This window comes from Polyergus mexicanus, unplaced genomic scaffold (genome assembly GCF_030449975.1).
Source record: "Polyergus mexicanus isolate NDT 795.1 unplaced genomic scaffold, iyPolMexi1.0 SCAF_26, whole genome shotgun sequence".
NCBI classification, from domain to species: Eukaryota; Metazoa; Arthropoda; class Insecta; order Hymenoptera; family Formicidae; genus Polyergus; species Polyergus mexicanus.
The window spans coordinates 1,284,447-1,307,662 of NW_027223346.1; the positions used below are offsets into that span (position 1 = coordinate 1,284,447).

The 23,216-nt window shown below is 36.7% G+C and overlaps 2 protein-coding genes across 3 annotated transcripts in view; one reads left to right on the plus strand and one right to left on the minus strand.

The window, feature by feature from the left end:
- Tup (LIM1_Isl and LIM2_Isl domain-containing protein tup) overlaps positions 1 to 19,994 on the plus strand; it is a 32,663-nt gene extending 12,669 nt beyond the window's left edge. Inside the window, exons 2-6 of one of the 2 annotated variants that reach the window (XM_070314050.1) lie at positions 7,145 to 7,331; positions 12,088 to 12,392; positions 18,026 to 18,327; positions 18,461 to 18,682; positions 18,908 to 19,994. In XM_070314050.1, the coding sequence (XP_070170151.1) occupies positions 7,145 to 7,331; positions 12,088 to 12,392; positions 18,026 to 18,327; positions 18,461 to 18,682; positions 18,908 to 19,138 (1,247 nt within the window). In that variant the 3' untranslated portion in view covers positions 19,139 to 19,994. The remainder of the gene's footprint in view (positions 1 to 7,144; positions 7,332 to 12,087; positions 12,393 to 18,025; positions 18,328 to 18,460; positions 18,683 to 18,907) is intronic. The other variant, XM_070314051.1, reaches the window with a different exon arrangement.
- LOC138943402 (uncharacterized) overlaps positions 1 to 22,279 on the minus strand; it is a 120,190-nt gene extending 97,911 nt beyond the window's left edge. The window contains exon 1 of the mRNA XM_070314230.1: positions 22,258 to 22,279. The gene's annotated coding sequence lies outside the window, so the exon portion shown is untranslated. The remainder of the gene's footprint in view (positions 1 to 22,257) is intronic.
- Between the last annotated feature and the right edge of the window lie 937 nt (positions 22,280 to 23,216).

The following is a 23,216-nucleotide window of genomic DNA, read 5'->3' on the forward strand; positions in this document are numbered from 1 at the left end:
TCTAGGCAATAAAAAAAAGGGAGTCATGTTTTGCATCAAAAAATAATACGATCCTATATTTAAAATTAGTCACAGGTATCGCGTTTAGCAAACGCCCGACTGTGCGTACTATTTCCTTCGTGAAAAATAAAAACAAGAGATATTATGGTGTTGGTAAAAACGCGAACCTATCCGTGAAATATATGACCTACAACGACAGGAAACGGAGCCGCCACCCACATTCGGAGATCGGTAGCGAGTGATCGCTCCAAAAATCGTTGCATTCGTGCTTTTCTTTTATCCATCTGAGAGATGGAGAGGAAGAGAGAGAGAGAGAGAGAGAGAGAGAGAGAGAGAAAGGATAAAGGGGGCGACTAGCCGCACATATTATATATAGCATCAGCGGCCATCCTCCTTCGAAGTGTTGCAAAAGGTTTTGCCAATCGTGACGAGGGCCAGGCAGTACATTCTGTCCGTCTTTTATCGACAACTCTACTATGCACTTCATCCCTGAATAAATTATATCGCGACTCGACTAGCGCCAAACGTATCGTTGATACGTACATTTACGTCTCTTTTAGACAGTTGCAGAAAAATCGACATGCGGATACAGCGGTTTTTTTTCTTTTTTTTTCTTTTTTTTTTTTTTAACTATGCGCATCAGCTGACGCGCTTCAAAGTTTCACGTGATACAATGAATACGACTCGTTTATACAGATTCTATTATAGACGAACGCGGCTGTCTAATTCACTGGCATTTAACGCTATTTTTATATTGAACGAAACTCGGAATAGAATAAACGTTTCTAAAGGAAAAAAAAATATATATATATATATAATACATATATGTATATAAAAGAAGTATCTCGGAGATGTATATATTTATATAGAGAGATATATATAAATAAGATTAAAATTCGATATAAATGTGCACGGATGCATACAGCGGACTGCCAATACTAATATCAATTGCAACATTAACCGGGATTAAACCTCAATATACCGAAAGATTTTCATCCTCCGTAATTGAGTGGTAATCACAGTTGCTGTCATATCGCGTGAAAGCATTTTAAGTGCGACTTGAAATTGAAAATTGCAATTGTAATCTGTCGTTTAGCTCATTATTACTCATTAATGTCAACGCGATGCGCGATCCATGCCAATGTAATCCGTTGAAAATGAGCAATAACTGACAGTCAACAGTTTATTAAATGAGAAAAGAGAGAGAGAAGACGTCAAAACAATTACGTTTAATCATGAAGACAAATTCAAAATTTTTTCCTATTACAACTGATTTGAATATATAAAGACCTTATGCGTTTTCCTTATATTAGAAAATAAATTGAAACAGAATAATATTTTTTTCTTAATTATTATTTCATAATTTTTTTTTTTCCCTTGCTTCTCTAGGAAATAAAAATTATTATTAAATAGTCGCGAAGGAAGTAACGCGGAAAGTATATGCAATTCCTGAATTATGTAGTTATGTTTATAGAAACTATATGCTTCACAAAAGTTGTCGATTTTTTTTTTTTTTTTTTTTTTTTTCCACGATAGCTACGGATACTTGGGCCCGAAATACGCTCCTCCGAGTCACGGTGGTATTAAATCAGTCTCGCCCACGTGAGCGAAAAACGTGTAACGAAATAGCGACAAATACGCGATGGTATCTTTACGATGATTTCGGGGGGATCGGGGCGGGGGGGGGGAGGGAAGGGAGATCTCAAGTACAGAGGCGCGCTGGCGCGCTGGATACGCTTAACCAGATCCGAGAGGTCTCCGAGATACGAGGTGGTTGTCGTCTCTGGGAGAGCTAATGGGATGCCGCCGACACCCTCCTCACGTCCGACTCCCTTTGATCCTGGCCGACCTTGCCCTCGCCTCCGGCGTGACTCCCGCGCGTCCTCCTTATATCTCTTCCCGGTTTTCTCTCGGTCCGTTTTCTTTTTTTTTTTCTCCTCGCGCATCCCACCCTGACCTTATCCACCGGGTCGGTCGAGGATTTTCATGGTGGTCGCGAGATTCCCCCGTCCACGCTCGTGTATACACGTTTCACGTGAGCTCGCATTCTATGCGTAAACTCGTAGATATTTTTTCTTTTTTTTTTTTTTCTTTTGGACACGTGTGTATAATATAGAGGTTACAGATGCGGGAATCTGTGAATGTTTGGTAATAACAATAATGAAAGAATTTTATTCATAAAAATAAAAGCATTGAGTTGTACCACTTCCCAATATTCTCGAACGTAGATTATTCTACAAGATTTTGAATTATGTATATAATTACTATTTTTGGATTAATATTATACGCGCACACATATACACGTATACAGCGCAATCTGTATTTTCTCTGCATTCCATATCATATTCAGACATTTTTCTACTAAATCAGATAAAATAGAACTTTTGAGAATTTGATTGCCTTTTAAATTAAAATTTAAGAAAAATTTAAACCTGCTTAAAATTAAACGAAGAATAAGATTTTGTTATCTTTGAATTTTACGCTTCTGAAACTTATCCGCTTATAGATAATTAAAAAATATCTGAAACTAATTCGCAAGAAAAGCGACACGTGTTCGATGGTTTATAATCTAAAAATAATTGATGCATTCGTATAATATTAAGGCTTTCATTTTCTGAATATCCTCTCTCGGTTTCCGCTATTAATAAATGACTCTATTAGTAATTTGGAAATAAAATACAGACTCTATATTTGTTTGTCTACGATTCTCATTATTAACTTCGCTTCTTGAGATTTCCATTAGTTTATTCAAATTTATTCGAATCAGTTAGAATAGAACATTTCATATCAATCTAACAAAAATAGATCTTCAAGCAACATAGGTATAAAAGACATTTTTGCAAACGAACTTGATTATCAATAGACAAGTCAAATTAAGCTTGGTTTATCTAGAATTCACGAGAGAAAATTCAAGATAGATTTCTATCTATAACACAGGCCTGCGAATTTGGAATGTTAAAAGTTGTTTGAGTTTTATAAATGATTTCCTACGTAATTCCGTACGCTGAACACGAATCTGGCCGTAGAAATACACCTATCGCGTGTTAGGTTTTTGAATATTGGACATTGTGTGTCGTGTAAAGAGAATTAAAAAATTCTAGTTTCTATACACGAAACTATATAAATGAAATTGCTGATGATGTTTCGATTTTCCCAATCCGGGGGATTAAAATTTTTACAATAAATATCGGATTGCAAAAAAAAAAAAAAAATTAGCATATTATTTATCAAGACATTTATCAAGACATATTTATCTTTCCATATATGTTTCCAAAGTTTCATATTTTTTTTTCGAGTTCTTAAATTGTGCGTGTGCGGAAATATTCTCTCTTCTAACAAGTTTTCTTTAACGCTTATTTTTATATATATAGTCGTGACGAAGGTGACTCTATTTTTTTATGATAATGTCTTCCTACACCAGTTAGCGATAATTAACGAGTAATTACGCTTATCAGCTGATAAATAAACTTATACTACGCGGCTAGTTTTCCATGTGCAAGTGCAATGAAGGCAGAGGTGAGAAAATTCATGCGCAGTTGAGTTACATGACGAATAAAGCGCTTTAAAATTACAACGTCTGCTGCACAGACGTTTAATAATAAGTGATATATGTATCGTGAAAAGCTGTGTTATATCATTGATCGCTTTGGTTGTATTAATAATTAAAATTTTTTGTTAATATTTATAAATTCCCTCACATTTTTATCATAGATAGCTTTTTAATCACATATAGATAGCTGTTTTTGATTAAAGACCATTTTAATCGACGATTTATTTATAAATTACTTAATAAGCAATAGCAGCAATAAAAATTTGTATCAAACGATAATATGGTTTTTTTAGATGCTAATGACAAATGATAATTATTGTGAATAAGAAACTAATTGTATAGTTAATGCGCGAGATAATTATTTTCCAAAAAACCTTGAAAATTGTACTGTGTTTTTTTTTTTTTATACATATCTTCTGGTTAGTGTTAGTTTATTTGCATTTATCAGAGTCTGACGAGAGACTTGGAGACTGGAAACATTCATTTATCAATATACATATAAATATAATTTTATATTTTTAATCAATAATCGTGTGATGCGTGTGTGCGTAAGAATCTACATATATACATATGTGACGCGTTCGACATGGATGGATCTATTTTTAGAGATGAAGGCATTCATGGGTGACGCTGAATGTAAAAGGCTATTTCATTTAACCGACTGACAATAAGTTATTCCGATTACACATTTTTCCACGATTAAATATATCATAAGTTATATTAGTTTCTTCATCTTACTAATCCAGATATTGTGCATTGAGAAGAAAATAAAATTGTAAAAACCAGAGTTGGGAAGTAACGTGTTACTTGTAACGTCGTTACATTTTTACAGTAACGGTAACGAATTAGCCGTTACTTTTATCGTTATTTTTTAGTTTTTATTATCTTATATCTATTCAATAGATGTATTTTTTGAAAAATATTTTGTAGCCTTCTATCATAGGCTTTAAAAATAATGTTTGATAAAAATTTTCAACAAAATTGAAATTTCTAAATTACAATTTAAATTCCTATAAAGATAAGTATATTAAAAAGTAAAGATATTAATATAAAAAATTAGAATCATTAAATAAGTTTAATATAAAAAGCGCTTGCTATATAGTGACTAATTTAGAGTTTTTAATTGTAACATAGATTATTACATTTAATATTGATTACTAAATTTAGAGTTTTTAATTGCAACATAGATTATTACATTTAATATTGATTACTAAATAATTTTATAATCTAATAGCTTATTTTAGCGTTACAAAAAACAAGAACATAACGGAAAAGTAACGAATCGTTACTTTTTAAGTAACGGTAACGGTAACGCGTTACTTTTATAGAGTAACGTTCCCAACCCTGGTAAAAACCTATAATATATGTATGCAATAACTATAATATTTCTAAACATCTGATTATAATTTGTTATCAATATGTAATATAAGATATAAACGAAGATGTTGTAAAGCCCGAAGGGCTTTGAAAGGCTGGTATCGATACGTGAAAAGATTTAGACGAGTCAGAAAAAATCCTTCGGAATCCCGAAAATATTAATGCAATTTATTATTTCTTAATATACCATATATGTATCTCGTAACCAAACTTTATTTGCGATAATGTAAAAATTTTATGAAAATTTCACGGATGGGATATCATCGGGGAAAAGAAGGGGGGACCGAAACCCCGCGAAATTCGCCGTCCGAGGAAGCGCGTCGCGTCAAGGCGCAGAATCCGGACGATCCTCGTCGTCGGAACCTCTGGGCGGAGTTCCGGCGGCGAGATGTAAACGCGCGCCGCCCAGACGTGTAACGCCCCTCATGTGTCCCCCGTACCCGCGCCTTTCGTTCGCGCATCTCCTTTTCGTTCGCGCGACGACGAGTCACGGACGGAAGAATCGCGCTCGATTAATTTCCAAGCGGCTCTCCAGCGTCGCGGATCGTGACGTTTTGCCAGCTTTTCGTCCAATCTTTCCTATGCGCCGCAACGTTTTTATCCCACATTTCTCGGCGAATTATATGCTCGTATATGTGATTAAATAAAAATTAATTAATTAATCGCGGATTCATATCGTTTCGATGGCCTTGTTTTATAAACCTCCCATGCGTATCGCGATTGATATAAAGTTCGAATGGTATATTAAATCTCTCTCTTTTTCTTCAAAATATATTAGATATTTATAGAAAATTTATGCGGAAAACACGTATTTATTGACGCTATTTATTTAAATGCAATAAATTTATCGTTTTAATTATATTTTTAACTTTAATTACATTTTGGTAAAATGTACGCAACATGAAAAGCTATAAATATTTTCCAGAATAATTTCCCACACTTATTAGAACGGCTTTCTCTACATAAATTTAGAATTTTAGAATATTAATAATACATAATATAGGTAATAATTCTTCTTCGCGTACTATTACGTTAAAAAAAAGAATCATCCATTTGATTTTTCGGTACAATACAGTAAGAAACATTATTAAACTCTGAAACTTTTAATTTGCATTGAAACATTGGAGGGGGGGGAAAAAAAACCGAATAAAATGTTACATTAACTTTAAAATATATATCTCAAAATTATATGCACTCTTTTGAATGTCCAAGATCGTTCTTTTAAAATTTATATATGTGGATATAATTTATAACTACGTATTTAATAATAGAGTCCGATTAATGTATCTCACATACGTTAAGAGATTATACGTTGCGTTAATTGAAAAGCTAATCCGCTTTACAGATTCGATAAATTTGCAGCGAATTCCTCTAATGCTTGACGATTATCTTTCCGATAACGCGCACTCGTATATGTTCTGATTCTTTGAAAGACATCATCATCGTACAATTCAAAGGCGTAGCGAGAAAAAATGATTCCATCTATTTTTAACAAAGAGAAAAGGAACGAAACATTGATTTTTCATAATTTTTTTTTTTAGCGCGCCCTTTTATTCGTCTCGATTACGATCTTGATTATGTATTGTTACTCTTTCGTGTCTTTTTTTTATCGATTATAAGATATATGTATTAATTTGACAAAAATTCTTTTGTAAAATTCACAGAATTCATAATTAAATATCCTCACGTCGTATCCTTGGTACATTACATAAGTTGATCCGCGAAATCGACAATCGAAATAACGCCTTCGTCATTTTTGCCGCAATATAAATAGAGATCGATGTATAGAGATTATTCTCGTTTGTCGGCTCCGTCGACACAGATGTTATTAATCGCCATTTCGCGATTAATATGTAACCAACAAGCGATTGTTTCTTTTACGATTGACGATAAGATCGATCGCGCATTCGGTCATGTTTTTAATCTCACCATATTACGCGCACATAATATGACGAAGAGTAAATTTATCCTCTATACTTTCGTCGCGAGCGCGCGTGTCTCGAGATAATGTAATTATTATTTTACGTTATCACGCGATAATGAGATCCTTTGAAGTATCGAAAATCCGCTTCTATTTTTCGCATACATTTCGTATAAATCCGATATTACAATCCGAACGCGGACGAATAAAATTTTTGGCAAGCAACATATTTTATTTTCCCTCTCCCTACCTCTCCCTCTCTATCTCTCTCTAAAAGACAATTGTTTGTGTTTCAGAAGGCAGAAGTTCGCTCTGCGTCGGCTGCGGCGGTCGAATCCACGATCAGTGGATCCTGAGGGTAGCACCTAATCTGGAATGGCACGCGGCATGTTTGAAATGCGCCGAGTGTCAACAGTTTCTGGATGAAAAGTGCACCTGTTTCGTGAGAGACGGCAAGACCTACTGCAAGGGCGATTATGTTAGGTGAGTCACGTCGATGTTCTTTCTTTGAAAAAGCTTCGCGCGAGAAAGGAATAGGATATCTCTCTGACGGTAGAAAAGTCGTTTGATTCTTCCATCTTCATTAAAAAAAATTAGCGAGAAAATGCCTTTTTTTTTTTTTTGGTAGAATATATAGACTTTTTTTTTTTACACTTTGATCGCCGCGTGATTCGTTTTCTCGTCTCACGAGGCCGAAACCGCGACGACGTGGAACGTCAAGTATCGTCCAAGGGTTAAGTGTCGCTCCTTAACGAACGAATTCCTCGAAGAGGTACGAACAAGGGGCACTCGAAAGAAAAGAGAAGGAAGACTCGCCGCGATCGCAGTGCAATATGGTAATTAATGCAAAACCGTGCCTCTTGTCAGCGCGGCCGCTACATTCCCCGGCGACACGCGATACGCTCTTTCCGATACGCATTTGCGAACGTACGGGATCGGGAGGCGAGTGAAAAGAAAAGGGAGAGAGAAAAAAAAAAGGGCCGGGTGGCAGATTGGGCGGCGACGCGAGGTCGGGAAAAGAAGTATTTTTATCCGAGGTGTACGAGATGTAGGAGAGAGAGAGAGAGAGAGAGAGAGAGAAGAAGGAGAGGGAGCGAGATACACACACATATACACGCGCTACCGTACGAAACCGTCACTGTCACATTGCGTTGCGTGCGCTGGCGCGTGCAAAAGGAGAGGAAAAAAGACGCGCGCGCGCAACTTGCGCAAGCGAAAAACTCGGTTTTAAGCTCGCGGGAGTAACGCGACGAGGCCGCAAGCGATTCGTGACGAGCATCGATCGACGTCTCTCCGATTCGGCCGACATTATTTATTGACGTTCCGCGATCAAAACTGGTTGAGCCATTCGCGATAATTGCGTCGGCGTTAAAAAACTAAAAAAAACTCTGTTTTTAAAATCGCGCGAATATTGTGAATAAAATTGAAAGAATATAAATAATTTATTCCATATCATAGCTGTAATTATGGAATTGTGTATAACGTTGAGAGAGAATTGGAAAGAACTTTTTGCCGCGACTATAAATAAATAACGAAATTTTCTATTATTTCTGTATATGTTAAGTGTCATTTACCCCTTTTTTTTTTTTTTTTTTTTAAATAGAGGATAACGTTTGCATAGCGAAATTCTCTAGACTTTTTTCCTAGAGATGAAATTGTCTTCAAAATGACAATAATCTATTCAATTATTGACTTTCTGTTCTCTCCGATTGTGACGATAAAAATATCTTAATATAACGGAGCATACGACTCTTACATTATTAATGTTATCAATCTTTTATTCTATATATTTGTGAAGTGAAAAAATCACAAGATTCAATATTAAAATAATTTTGAATTGTGATGAGGTGAGAAAAATGTAAATTTGATCAAAATCTAGATATTATATATTATTTAATTAATATAAAAGCATAGACTATGTTGATTGATAACTTCAAATCATTGATTAAATCTTCTGGCCGGGATATATGAAATAAATTACGTTTAAAAATGATTGAAATTGATCAATTTTTAATAAAGTAAACCTTGATTAAATCGATGACTAATTTGAAAACATTATTAAACGTATACGTAGACTCTCTCTTTCTCTCTCACACACACACATTCTCCGAATTGTAACACAATTCTGGAAATTATTTATTATTATAAAAACGAGCATAATATATTTAAAAAAGAAGCTCTCTAAATCTAGATAATTAATCTGAAATAAATGTTTATCGTTTCTTTTATTAATGAGCAAAGTTTTTACAATACTTTCTGACAAAACAATTCAGAGATAGAGAAGTCGAATACACGTATACTGTCTATGCCGTGTATTCTTTCGAAAATCTACGTATATTTAACATGTTTAATTAAACATAGCTTCGTTTATATTATATGTTCGTATACGTATATAGAGTACCGTGTGGTATCGTTAAGTTAATTGAAGCTAATGTATCCATTCGGCTATTACGTCACTCTTGTATTAACGGTGGAAGCATAAAAAAATGAAAAGACGCAATATCACTCTCGCGCGTGCGGAGATGTTTCCTTTTCGTTTACAACGGTTAACGCCGCCGAATAACCCATCGGGCACGAATCCGTGAGACCTGGACCAAATATTTTTCTCCGCCAAGGCGGTCGGTTTATTTGCGCCGATCCGTCGAACGTCGGGGACGTCGCCGTCGTGTACTCGATGAAGACTGGCATATCCGGCCTAAGATTCGACAGCGACAGCGATGACGGCCGTTTGTTATTTCGCTGTCGCGCTTTCGTTTAAAAGTCCAAATTAATACCAAAGTAACTTCCTCCTCGCATACGTCCCGCTGGGTGTTCCCAGCCATCTCCGACACGCGCGCAAAAGTGTGTCGGAGATTTTAACAAATATATATTAGCAATTGCATATAGACGCGTAGTCAAAATATTAAGATCGCTTGTACGATATTTCGAAATTATGCTGTCACAGAGAAATCAGATTTTAATATCTGATTAATAATTTTGCCCTCTTTTCTCTCTCTCTCTCTCTCGCGAATGTTTCCATTTCCTACAATGCCGACGTAATAGACAATCCGGATAGAAAAACGTAAAATTATTAAGCGAATGCAAGTGTCTTTAGGGGTATAATCACAAATTTATAAAAAAAGCATATGCGTCCGCGAGTGCGACGATTTAAATTAAAAAAACTTGTAACAAACTTATAATAAAAAAAAAACAACAACATATTATTTAATAAGAGTTACCGAAGGCTTTCGTCCCTCGCGAATGTTGGCATCGAATCATTGCAGTAAAAAAGAAAAAAAAAAGAAAAAAAAATGGATAGTTTTTTTTCTAAATACACTAAATACGATAAATTGTTCTGTATCGTCAGAATTTTGAGAAATCTGCGGAAAATAGTTATTTTAATATATTTTATCATATATTATGTCTTTTTTTGTATTATTTTTTGTTGAATTGCATTATCAAAAATTACATTATCCAACATTGAATTGGAATTTTTCTCTTTTTATTAAAGAATCTGGCTTGATACGACGTTTTACATTAGGAACGCCCGGTATCGATTATATATATATAATATATCGATCTATTGCGTGTGAATTTCAGAATTAATTATTATATCTTCCGTTCTCGGCGACAAAAGTTTCGCTTCGATTTTGTTACACTCGTACATACGGACGAGTTTTGGAATAGATGCCGGTAGTGTGGAGAAAGTTTTGATTATCGACTTTGAAAAATAAATGTCGCGGCGCGACAACGATAACAATAGAAATGTCTATTACATCAACGCGCGGATCGTCGTCGATTACGCGCGCTGGCGGACCATTAATCCCGATGCGTTACATGGTTACATCACCGCCATCAATTTCGCTCGCATTACACCGCGAATAGTACGCGGCGTACTTTCCCAATTCCAACGATGTATGTATATCGGACATTTCATTATATGGACCGTTTATTTTGAAAATGGTGCAAGTCCATTTTCTTTTGTTTCGAGAAAATTAAATGTTAGCAGATCTGACAATTAAAAAATATAGGTTAATTATGTGAAGTCTGGGAATGTTTGTACTAATTTATCAATATGTAATTTGATTATATAAATTTCTTTTAGGCGAATTTAACTAAAATAATATATATTTCCAGGCTGCAAATGGACTTACGCCACTTTCATAATTAGTCAATTGTAAATATCATTTAATTTCAATTTTGAAATAACAAATATCACTTAAAATATATTTCATATTAATCCAATTTTGTTTATAAATAATAACAAGAAATAAAATAGAATTAGTATTTTTTATTTTGAACGTTAATTATATTTATATATTGTTAAACTTAACACAAGATATTGGTATTATTAATTATTTATGCTCTTCACGTGGCAGTGTTTTGAAATATTCATGATGCACAGGAGGTATATAAGGTAATAGCTGCTGCATATCCTTATATTTTTCGTATGTAATAGGCCTGGCATTGTGATGGAAATTGGACTTGCACCACTTTCATAATCAATGGTTACGCGATTTCTTTTACCGGCCAATTTTAAATTCAACAAAGCGTTGGCGTTTTTTAAGATATTAAATACTAACTAGTTATGAACAAAAAGTTTACACTAAATTAAGCATAAATTACGTCATATCTCATTTTTTTAAAAAAAGGACTTACATCACTTTCAAAATAAACGGTCCATATCTCGCGTCACGCATACAAACACGCGTTTTCGCGCACATACTGTATATATAAGTTTATTTATTCAATTTATCTATTTAAAAAAAAAATATATATATATATATATAAAACCAACCCTCGCCCGCATACACAATATTATTGTACGTAGAAATAAATATACGACGCGACAATAAAAGTCACTTAGGTCCCGATTTATGTCTCCCTATTTTGCATCTATCGGATTTAAAATAGAGTTTTTTTTTGTTCTTTTTTGTCGATCGAAAATATTTATAGCCTCGCGATACGGTGAAATAGAAAATGGATAGAGAGAGAGAGAGAGAGAGAGAGAGAGAGAGAGAGAGAGAGAGAGAGAGAGAGCGTGAAAATACAACTAAAATGACGGAAATAATGAAAAAATTAATGTCGAAGCTTACGCGATAGATCGATATCGCTGAATATTTTCAATCAAGTTGCGTATCAAGAGTTAGATTCTTTAATAATATTTTTCGCGAGAATTATTCAGAAATAATTCGCGATATTTTCACATTCATGTCGCGACAGCAGGTTAAACTCCCTACTACTCTACTTTTCGTTGTAGGTTATTCGGCACGAAATGCGACAAGTGTAGCCAGTGCTTTAGCAAAAATGATTACGTGATGAGAGCGAAGACCAAGATCTATCACGTGGAGTGCTTTCGGTGCTGCGCCTGCATGAGGCGGCTCGAGACCGGCGACGAGTTCGCTCTAAGACAGGACGGCCTCTTCTGCCGACACGATCACGACGTCCTCGAAGGCGGGAAACATTGCACCGGAGCTGCCGGTATACCCGGAAGCGAGAACAATAACAACGCCTCCCTGACGAACAACAATCATCATCTGCACCCGAACGACGGTTCGATGTCAGGTGAGGATACGATATTCTACCTCGAAAGAGATAGATTCTCTCTCTCTTTTTTTTTTTTTTTTTTTTTATACCATTTTATTCTCGACGATATCTTCTCATAAAAAAGTATCGCGTAGTTGGAAAAAAAATTAACGTAGACTGATAAATTTTTTCGAAGAGCCCGAGAATTTGAATTGCGCAGGCGCTCTAAATTTAAAGTTTACGATATATCAAGAGGAAAATCTGCTTTTATATATCTCGTTTCTGATATATTGCGTTATTTCTATTCACTCCTCCTCCGATTATTCTCTCTCTTATCTTTGTTCAATTATATTATCTTTAATTGAAGATTATCCCACATACGCGTACGCACATAATTAAGATTTCATAATTATATTCAGCCTCCGACGTGCATCGCGCGACGAACACATGGGATATATCTGTAGATTAACAGAGAGGCATAGTAGCACTATATCCGTGTACAAAGACCAAATTTGCAAAAGGGTGCACGCTCGAGGGTATAAGCTCAAAGGACTCTCCTAACAATGATGTTGTGTTAGGATCATGAGAAGTATAATTAGGTGTTGATAATTGAAGCCCTTAAGACCGGTAAGGGCTTGACCATTACCCTCGCGCGTATCGGGATTACGCGGGGCTTTAATGTCCTGTGAATTAGCTCGATCGAAGACAGGGAGTCGAAATTCAGACACAAATACCCGTATTCATAGTCCGTCCTTGAGGAATAAGGATTCCTTGTTCCTCGTTCCACGTTTCATAAACTTTCCTTGACCGAGCAAGGAATCTTATTGGCTCCCTTATCTCAAGGAAAGTCACGAACTTCCTTGAGGAGTGGATGCGACCTTTTTAGCAGACGATACGCAGAATATAACCAAATATAAGCTCCAAAAGTTAGTTTTCTTACATTTCAATCTGTGGTTTTGTGATTATTTGTCGTCGCGCTCTCAAACTGAAAGTGTATAAAGGAAAAAGGGATAATGGACAATGAATTTTTAATTGATTCTGACGATGGATTTGAAGACGAAAATCCAGAGAATCGGATTCTGTGGCGGATTCCGAAAAGATACATTCGCGATTGGGAAAATCCCGTGGAATTTTTTGAAGATACGAAAAAGTTTTCATATGTATTATATGAAATTAGTTGCAGGCAGCATGAAACGGTGCTGCCACCAGTCGGTCACTAAAAATCCCTAAAATATTTCTTCCTTCTGAAAGGGAGACTCGACGAGGTCCATCTATGAAACAAGGTGGCCTTGCAGATTCAAGGAATCCTTCACGGAGGCTTCCTCCGTCCTTAAAATAAGGAAGGACTATGAATACGGGTATAAGGGTGTAAAAATCTCAATCTTGGACAATTTCTAAAAAACGAGAGCTATGAGATGATTTAGGGACATTTCGGCATGTGAGTAAAGATAAAGTAAAGTAATATATATAATTAGATAATATAAGATTAAAGATAATATATATAATTCTTTCAATCTCTATAATATAAACTCTTTTAATTAATTAATGTTTTAATGCTTTAGGAACTGAAATAAATATTTTAATTTTAATTTTATATACAAAAGAAAGTGGAAATCGTATAAATATATAAGTATTTAAAAACAAATTTGCTTGATATGAGAGTAAATTGCTCGTGGCGATAAATTCTCTTATTGCATCAAGAATGATTTGGGAATTTGGATATTTCCATGTAAAACAGAGCTGAAATAATTTGGATATTTTTTTTTTTGAAAATATACTTATAATATAAAATTATGTGAAATGAAAATACTGTTACGCGAATAAATATAAACAAATCGAGATAAAATACTCCACGCATATCTGAATTATCTTGTGATTCGGAATCAAATTGGTCAACAGATCTCCTTTCATTTTTTTTTTTTTTTGTTGCTTTACTAAACGTAAGAATCGTATAAGAAAAAAGTACAAGCAAACTTTTTAACATGACGTAATAATAATGAAGAGATGCGCGGAAAGAGAAATCATGGCATGTACGTATGACGATCTCGGCTACCGTTTTCTCTCGTGTCCTTCCCCTTCCTCCTCTCCATCTCTCCCCTTTTCAAAATACAAACGACAAACGTGTCGGTATATAATTATCCGATATACTAATTCTTTCTACAAATAACTCGTGTGCGGGCAGCAGCGCGACCAGCGCGCGTCCTATTTGTCATTGTGATTCGTCACGGGATTGTCGCGCGCGCAAACATCATTCCCTATACGCACGAAAAAGATTGGACGGACCACATCTCTCGTACGACGGTAGTACGGATCGACGATGTGTCTTTAGAACGCTGCCAAGGTGCCAAATGTAACACCACCCTGCCAACTACTGTCGCGCATAACTACGCACGATCTGTTCCCTCTTATTCTTATCTTCTTTATTAGCGCGCTGGATATCCCGCGGGACGACACGATCGTACGTATGCGTGTGTCATCGAATTATTAATAAACCCTAATAAACTATTAGCTTTTAGCCAGCGAGAATTAGCAATCCTCCTTGATATCGTGATATTTTTATTTTATAGCGTCGGAATAGAAAAGAGCATCTATAATTTATTTATAGCGCTTGGGGATTTTTTCTTTATTAAAATTACTGGTAATATAAATTTTATTATGCTTTTTCACGAATATCTTTTTTTAAATTATATTCCGCGATTTCATACGTGAAACGGTCCTTCTCTCTAATTTAAGAGATCATTAAAATACGGATTATATATATATATATATATATATATATATAAACGATCTTTGTACACATTTTCGAGAATAAAGAAAAATCCGCGCGAGAGTCCGAGATGCGCATTTTGAGTTAATTCGTAGCTTCTTAGCTTCCCCTAAAATCGCTCTCGTGATTAACTTCCGTTTTGCTAACAATAAACAAGATATTTCTTTATGCACAGCTCTCACGTTTCTCACATTTCATCGAGAAAGAAAAAAGTTCACGCGATATGATATAGTTATATGATTTATGCCTTTATGCGATCGTTATTTTGAAGATGGAGAGAGTCTTATTTTACTCGCTCTTGTGTCTTATCATCGTGCCGCCCGTGTCAACGCGGGTTTCGTTCCTGCTTGTGCTATGCACAACCGGGATCGCTATTTGGTTAGGACGCAGAAATATTGGGATTTCGTTTGTTCTCTCCTGTAGTGCGCTCTCTTGGCTTTCCGCGTCTTCCTGTTAGCGAACCTACTAGATTTCCCGAGCCACGTGATGTCTGAAGTACCCCGGCGTCATCTGACAATAGGACGCACCAATAGACGCACCCGGTTAAAAAATATTATGAGATGAGCCGATCATTTCGCTAAATCATGCGAAATGATTTTATTTCCATCTTAAATTTCTTGTCTTGTCTTGTATATCGTTAGATTTATTCGTATATACAACAATAAAGTTTAAACTATTCACGAAGATATTTAAAGAAGAATCCGTAGTGAGAGAAATGTAATGATAATTCCGGGATTATATATTGTAAAATTTATACAAAGAGAATAACATATTTTTCCAGTCTCAGAATATTACATAATATAATTAAATATAAAAATATATTTTACTCTTCGCGACTCCTCGTGTACTTTTTACAGCAATCGCAAAATTGTTCGCATTGAGACATATATATATATATATGTTTCCAGCTTCTTAGACAGATTTTTATACAGGGTGTCCCCAATTTAAATGGCAGATTTTTAAGAGCGTGTAGGGGACCGAAAAACTAAGACAAGAAGTCCTTTAGAGGTTAGGTTCGTTTTTGCTCCATTTTAGAGAAAATCACAAAAATTCAATTTCTCATTATCAGTTGCTCTCTCGAGTCGATCGGCACCGAATAAACTTTCTGCTTCAAGGTTCCTTACATATGTAAACACTTGATGTTATCCTTTACGGTGCCAATGGATTCAAGAGAGCAATGAAGAGATCGAATGATAGATGCAGTGTACCAAATATCACTGGAACAATGTCTAACTGCGATTAATGAGATCAGTGCTAATCGTAATGCTTGCATTGCTGCAAGAGGGCAACGTTTTGAACAATATTCGCGTTAAATAGATGATAACATAGATAAAATGTAAATAAATAAGTGAAAAAACGAAAATTTGTCTCGTTTCCCTTTTTTGTGATTTTCTCCAAAATGGAGCAAAAACGAGCAAACCTCTAAGGAACTTTCTGTCTTATAGCTTTTCTGTTCCCTACACGCTCCTGAAGTTTTGCCATTTAAATCGGGGACACCCTGTATATACTCGGAGGAAAGTGCGTGACAGACGGACAAATGGAACAACGCGATATTTTTCGGCAAAAGAAATACGAAATCCGCTTCCATCTTTTACAAATAAAACGTTACGTCGACTGCGAATCAATCGCCACGATGTTTCGCGGCGTTTAAAACGTTCCGGCGATCCCAAGCGATCGCTCGACAATCGAGGAATCGCGACGGATCCGCGTTCCTCATCCGCCATACTGGACCAGTATCCGGATCTCCCATTAGCCGCGTGCTCTCTCGGCCGTTTCGCAAGACCGGTTAGGAAGACGGTCCCGCGGATGGGTTGGAATCGTACCGCGTGTATTCCCTTCTTTCGTACCCTCGTGCCCGAGATATTTCTACTTCGCGGACTTCTTTTTTCTCCGCGAATAAATCTCGGCGGAATGGGAAGGCTCGAGCTTCTCGCGATCGGCCGGAAAAGGGGTTAACGAAGAATCGGGAAAAGCTTCATTCGAAAGCTTTATAAGATTGCTCGATCTACTGCTCGGGAGTAGATGCGGGAATATTCCTGAGAAAGTTCCGACGGCCATTTCCAAGTTTATGATTTCGCGGTAAGAGTAATTTGCACGCGCTCACGTCACGTTTATCGCGATCATAAAAGTGACGACATCTTCTCGTCGAGACCGTCCCGTTAGATTAACTAATTAGTTTTGCAAAAAAATATCTCTGCATCTTTTAATCCACCTATCCTTTGCGCGCTATTAATCTAATTATGCAAACAAATACCGCGACAGTCGATTCAAGTCGCTCGATATTTTAAATACAGTTTGTTAATAACAATTTTTTTTTTCTTTTTTTTTTTTAATATATTTTAAAGTTGTATTTCAGTTGTTTGAAATATATTTTGATATGTGGAAGATTTCAACATTGTTTTTAATTTAGTCGTGAGAGATGAAGTCTGAAAAAAATGCAATGAAAATTATAGTAGGAAACTTTTTGATATTATGTAAATGGATAGAATTGGGTGGAATATTATGAAAAGAATGGAAAGTGTTTTCGACGAGAAGTATATGACGGATGCAGAGGAATCGGAATTCTGTTCGGATAGTTTCATTTGTTCGTGCGATGTATTTTCACGTAAATTTCGAAAGATATATTCTTGCGAAAAGTATTGCGATATTATTTCAACATTATATTTATAACATTCGACTCTCTTCGAAATGTATATCGACAACTCTTACGGAATAATTATTTTTATATTAGCACGCGAAGAAACGTTTTTAAATTATCTTACGTTATCGATACATTTTCAACAGCATCGTTCAAAATTTTTCTTCAAATATCCTCTCTTCGGATTATTAACGTGACATTAATTTATATCATATTTATTTCGCTCGAGCTTAAAATGAAAACGGGCTAAACTCTCGGCATTTGCAGATTCCGGATCGGAGAGCGGATCGCACAAGGCGGGCGTCGGCGGCGTCCGCGGTTCGGGTGGCCACAAGAGCGGCGGCGGATCCGACGGCAAACCGACGCGGGTGCGCACTGTTCTGAACGAGAAGCAGCTGCACACCCTGAGGACTTGCTACGCCGCGAATCCGCGCCCGGACGCCCTCATGAAGGAGCAGCTCGTCGAGATGACCGGACTGAGTCCGCGCGTCATCAGGGTATGGTTCCAGAACAAGAGATGCAAGGATAAGAAGAAGACGATCGCTCTGAAGCAGCAGATGCAGGAGAAGGTAAAGATTTATATGATATCGAAAGCGACGGATGATGCTTGTGTCGAGAGAAAGAGATACTATACGCATTTATCCGCGTATTTACAAATTACAAGATAGGATAAGCGGAATGAAATGATCTAATGGATCCAAGCACTTTTTATTTCAGGACGGGCGTAAGTTGGGTTTCGGCGGCATGCATGGCATTCCCATGGTCGCCAGCAGCCCCGTGAGACACGAAAGCCCCATCGGCATGACGCCGCTCGAGGTCCAGGCTTATCAGCCGCCGTGGAAGGCGCTCTCAGAGTTCGCCCTTCATACGGACTTGGAACGGCTGGATCCCAACGCGCCGTCTTTCCATCATTTGGTGTCCCAGGTAAAACGCGCCGAAATACGTCAAAATATCCAAACGCCTATTATGTCGTAAAACAAGTCTCTCGGTGAAGAAAAATTTACTAAAAAGAAATACGAGAGAACGCGAGAGAATCTCACACATTCAGACAGAGATTGATTTAATTAAAAATATATTTACGCGTTTCCAATTTACTTGGGGGGGGAAAAAAAAAAAAACAAATAATATCCTTAAATACGATAATTACAGATGCACGGCTACGACTTGCACGGGGGTCCGCCGCCGCAATTGCCGCCCCCGGGGATGCTCGGCGGACCGATGAGCGACGGGGGGGGCGGAGGACCGTTACCGCCGCCGGGGCCTCATCATCCGGGCGTCGGTGGACCGGATATGGGCCAGCATCCCGACAGCACCGACAGCTTCGTCACCTACGTGGAGAGTGACAGTGACTCGTTTCACCACGATACCGGAAGTCCATAGTGTCGTGCGCGTCACGGATGCAAAGCGACAACAAGCCCGCCGTCCTTCGCCTTCGTAGCGACTCTCGTCGTCATGCTCGCCGTAACATCGAGATACTTGCCGCAACGACGGCAGATCTGATAGTATCCGGAAACTGCTTCTCGAGACGCGCATATTCACGGCGACGAATTACAGATACCAAAGGACTCCCTTTCGTGTTTCTTGTCGATTATCCTCGACGATAATCGAACGGACTCGGGACGGGACCGGGACACGTATACGGAGAGAGAGAGAGAGAGAGAGAGAGAAAGAGAGAGAGAGAGAGATGATTCGCAGAAACGACATGATTCGGATACATATTCGGGAATGAGCGAGGAGAGGGGGAAAGGGGGTGGGGGATAAATATCGTTATCCGAGACCGTTACGTTATTCCGCCGCGCGAATTGACATTTACGCACACGATTAGTATTTTCTCCTCGATTCTCAAATCTCGTTAAAAACTTAAAACGTTTAAACGTAAAGAACTTTGAGTTATCTACCTTTGATTGTCGTAAATCATCGACGATTGTCTCGTCAGATTGACCGGTTACGTTATTTCGATTCTTTTCGTCATTTTTTTACTACGTACAACGCGTCGTACATTATATAAATAGCATGAGATAAGAAAGTCGCCGCGATATTCCTGAATTGGCTAGAATATTTTGGCCGAATACACTTGTAAACGATACTAGGCACATGTCGTTAACTGCGTGTACATAAGAAAGGAGACGCGAGATCCCGATATCCGATTACACTGTACATAGTTGCTAATTGCTGTAAATCTAAGCAATGTTAAATCACGATGTACTCAGGCGCAAGTTGTAGCGTAGAATATGAATAGTGGTATGTACATACATACATATATATATATATATATATATATATATATATATATATATATATAGGCACGTATGTTGCATGTAAATTTATATATTAACGCGCATTATTCCAGTTATGTTAAGTTTCACAACGGCAGAGATATGCTTGCGAACGTATCGCCATACGATGCGATTTATTTATCCATCCTCGATGAGAGAATTTGTCGCGTTATCGTCGTCGATATATTCTGTATTATCTTTCAAGTTCGTACGTCTAAACGAGAAGCGATTCCGTATTTATACGATACGTCTCGTTTAAAAAAAAAATGGATGAGATTACGCTTAATTACGAAAGAAGCGCAAGGGAGCGGTGGCTCCTTCAATTATATCGAGCATAAGGGAAGCTAAATTTTGACGAATCGTGCAATTGAAGTCGCCTTGTAAGAAGCAAGCTAATTAAATGATAAAAAATTGATAGGAATTAATTATAATTATAAAATTATAAATTTCCTCAATCCTCGAAGCAAGATTCTTTAGCTTCGTAATTGTTAATTTCCCTGCTATTCTAAATATTTCTTTTTATCCCACATTCGACAATCGTTATAAAGTTAGCAATTCTCTCTTATACACGGAGGAGAAAAAAATATAATTAAATTTTAATAGAGAAATAAAAGGGAATATTTTGAAATAATCAATGGCTGATTTTAAGGACTAGTGCAACCGAATTTATGACAAAATGCGCAAAGTGAATTACTTATTGTATTCGATTTTAATGTTACCTCTATTCGATATTTATCCTAAAGTAAATATATTAAATTTTATATTATATCATAATCGACTGTTCGCCTCGACTATCTCGCTTGCTGAATATCTTTGGTGTTTCGCTAAAAAATTTCGCTTTATAAAAGATCGATGATTAATTCAACTCTTACCGCGAAAGAAACGATCAGGATTATTTAAAATATAATTGTGAATTGAAATTATAAATAGTAACATTAACCAAAAAAAAAAAACCATTTAGAAAAGGATAATTTATATATATGTTTTTATTTTCGACACGATATTCCTAATGTAAATTCAACTTGATAATTTAAATACTAGGAGGTAATTTAATTTTCCTCGAATTTTTCAGAAATATGATATTATTAGTGATCACTTTCCAGGATTAAGCGTCTTAAAAAATAAAGAAGGAGAATCCAAATGTTGGCTAATGTATATCGCGATTATTTTTGCAAACTTTTGCATTGCGTTTCGAGTTTTGTCTCGTACTTTCTGTTCAAAAAACGTGCAAAACTTAATGAGCGACGGCGAATAACCCACCGGATTGTACATAATACTTTTCGGCTATTCGTTTAATAAAAAAAAAAAAAAAGAATGAAAGAAAGAAAGAAAGAAACAGCGGTAAATAAAAATCGCCGCAAACGTATGCACGACTAGCCTTTTTGGATGTTTGTGTAGAACTTACACACCGCTCTCTTGTACGTACGCGTGATTTAAAAAACAAAAAAAAACAAAACAAAAAAAAACAAAAAAACAAAAAAAAATATACGTAGATCTAACGTTTCGTAATTCGTTCGAGCATCTTCGGATTTGTATAATATTTCTATACTGGCACACAATGTATGTAATAAACTGTCGAACAAAAAAATTTTAACGAGCGAATAATCATTTTAATGAGGTTTTTACTTGTCTTGGCGTAAATATACGCGCTTTAGATGACATTCGAAACTTTTCGGAGACACTTTCCACTTATTCCGTCAATAATAAAAAAAATTGAAAATAATTTGTAATAATAATTTATCTTGTAAAAATCCATAATAATGTAATTTATTCTTCGATATTAGCGTGAATTGAATTTTAAATAATATATTACTAATGCTCATAGTGTCCGAAATTCAACGGGTTTATAGTGCGATAAAGTTTATTACGATTAAATTTCTTACGCGATAATTCGAATATGATTAACTTTTATTATTTTACATTGACGTATAATTAATAATTGTTGTTTTAATGAATGGTATAAAAAATTAATATATATTATCGTTCAATTTTAATGTTCGTTTAACGACGTTGAAATATGCGTAAATTCTTCAATATTATTGCGGATACAATAACTAATAACTTATATATAGCTCTATTGCTTGTTCATATCTTATACATGCCATATACCTAGCAGTATCTCGATCGGTAACGTAAAGTCGTAACGTAGCGCCGGTAAGGTAAAGCGCTGCCTTACCGACACCGAGCATTATCGACAGTGAAGTATGCGGAAGGTACTCTCACCGTTAAGCGGCGCTGTTGCGATCGACGGTCCGGTGGATCTCGGGATCCCTGCAATCTCGGCTCCCTCCTCTTCCTCTCCCCCCCCCTCCCCCGCCCCACTCACATTCCACCATCCTCGAGAAATCTTCAACGATGATTCCGTGTTATCCCGGTATCCGATATCATTGCAATCGGCTATCGCTAACACTTACTCCGCCCTTTTCGCGCAGCGATACATTTCACTGTGCACCGACGTTATTCATTCAACACTCGCGACGATGACGATGAATTATGCGCGAAATTATGCACTTTTTCGAAGTAGGAGAGATGGAGTAATGGAAGAATTCGTATGGCGGATCTATGTCGCGATCGATCATGACATTTAACGTCGTAATGATGAACGAGCGACATTTTCATTCGAATAGACACCCCCGGGTGTCTATTTCGCGCGCGAAACTCAACTTCGAATCGATATCGCTCGCGAGGAAGGACGCGGAGGGACTTTTCGAATCCGACCTGCCGCGTCGCGGACCGTTAAACTTTAGACGTATATCGAATCGCTTGCGATTCTCGAAGCGACCGATGACGTCACGCAGCGGGCCAATCACAGCGCTCGGCTCGTTGCAGCGAGTCCGATAAGCGGATAGTACGATACCTGCGATTCTCGAAATATCGATTGGCGACGAGCCAATCGCAGTGATTGGCTCCCTTTTTGAAAATCGCCCAAGCACAAACTCTGTAAATTAGTACGTACAACAAGATACACGAACAAGAGAAAAAGAGAGAGAGAGAGAAATACAAAGACAGAATATCGAAATAATCATGTAAAAAGATTACTGAGATTATCGTACTTTAACCGTTGCGCGTTTAATCTTAAAAGAATTAAATATTCTCAGAATATGTATGTCCTCGAGTCCTCGGTATTCCTTCCTCCCCCCTTCCTCCTCTAGAAAAATTTTTCCCGAGATTAACTAATGTAA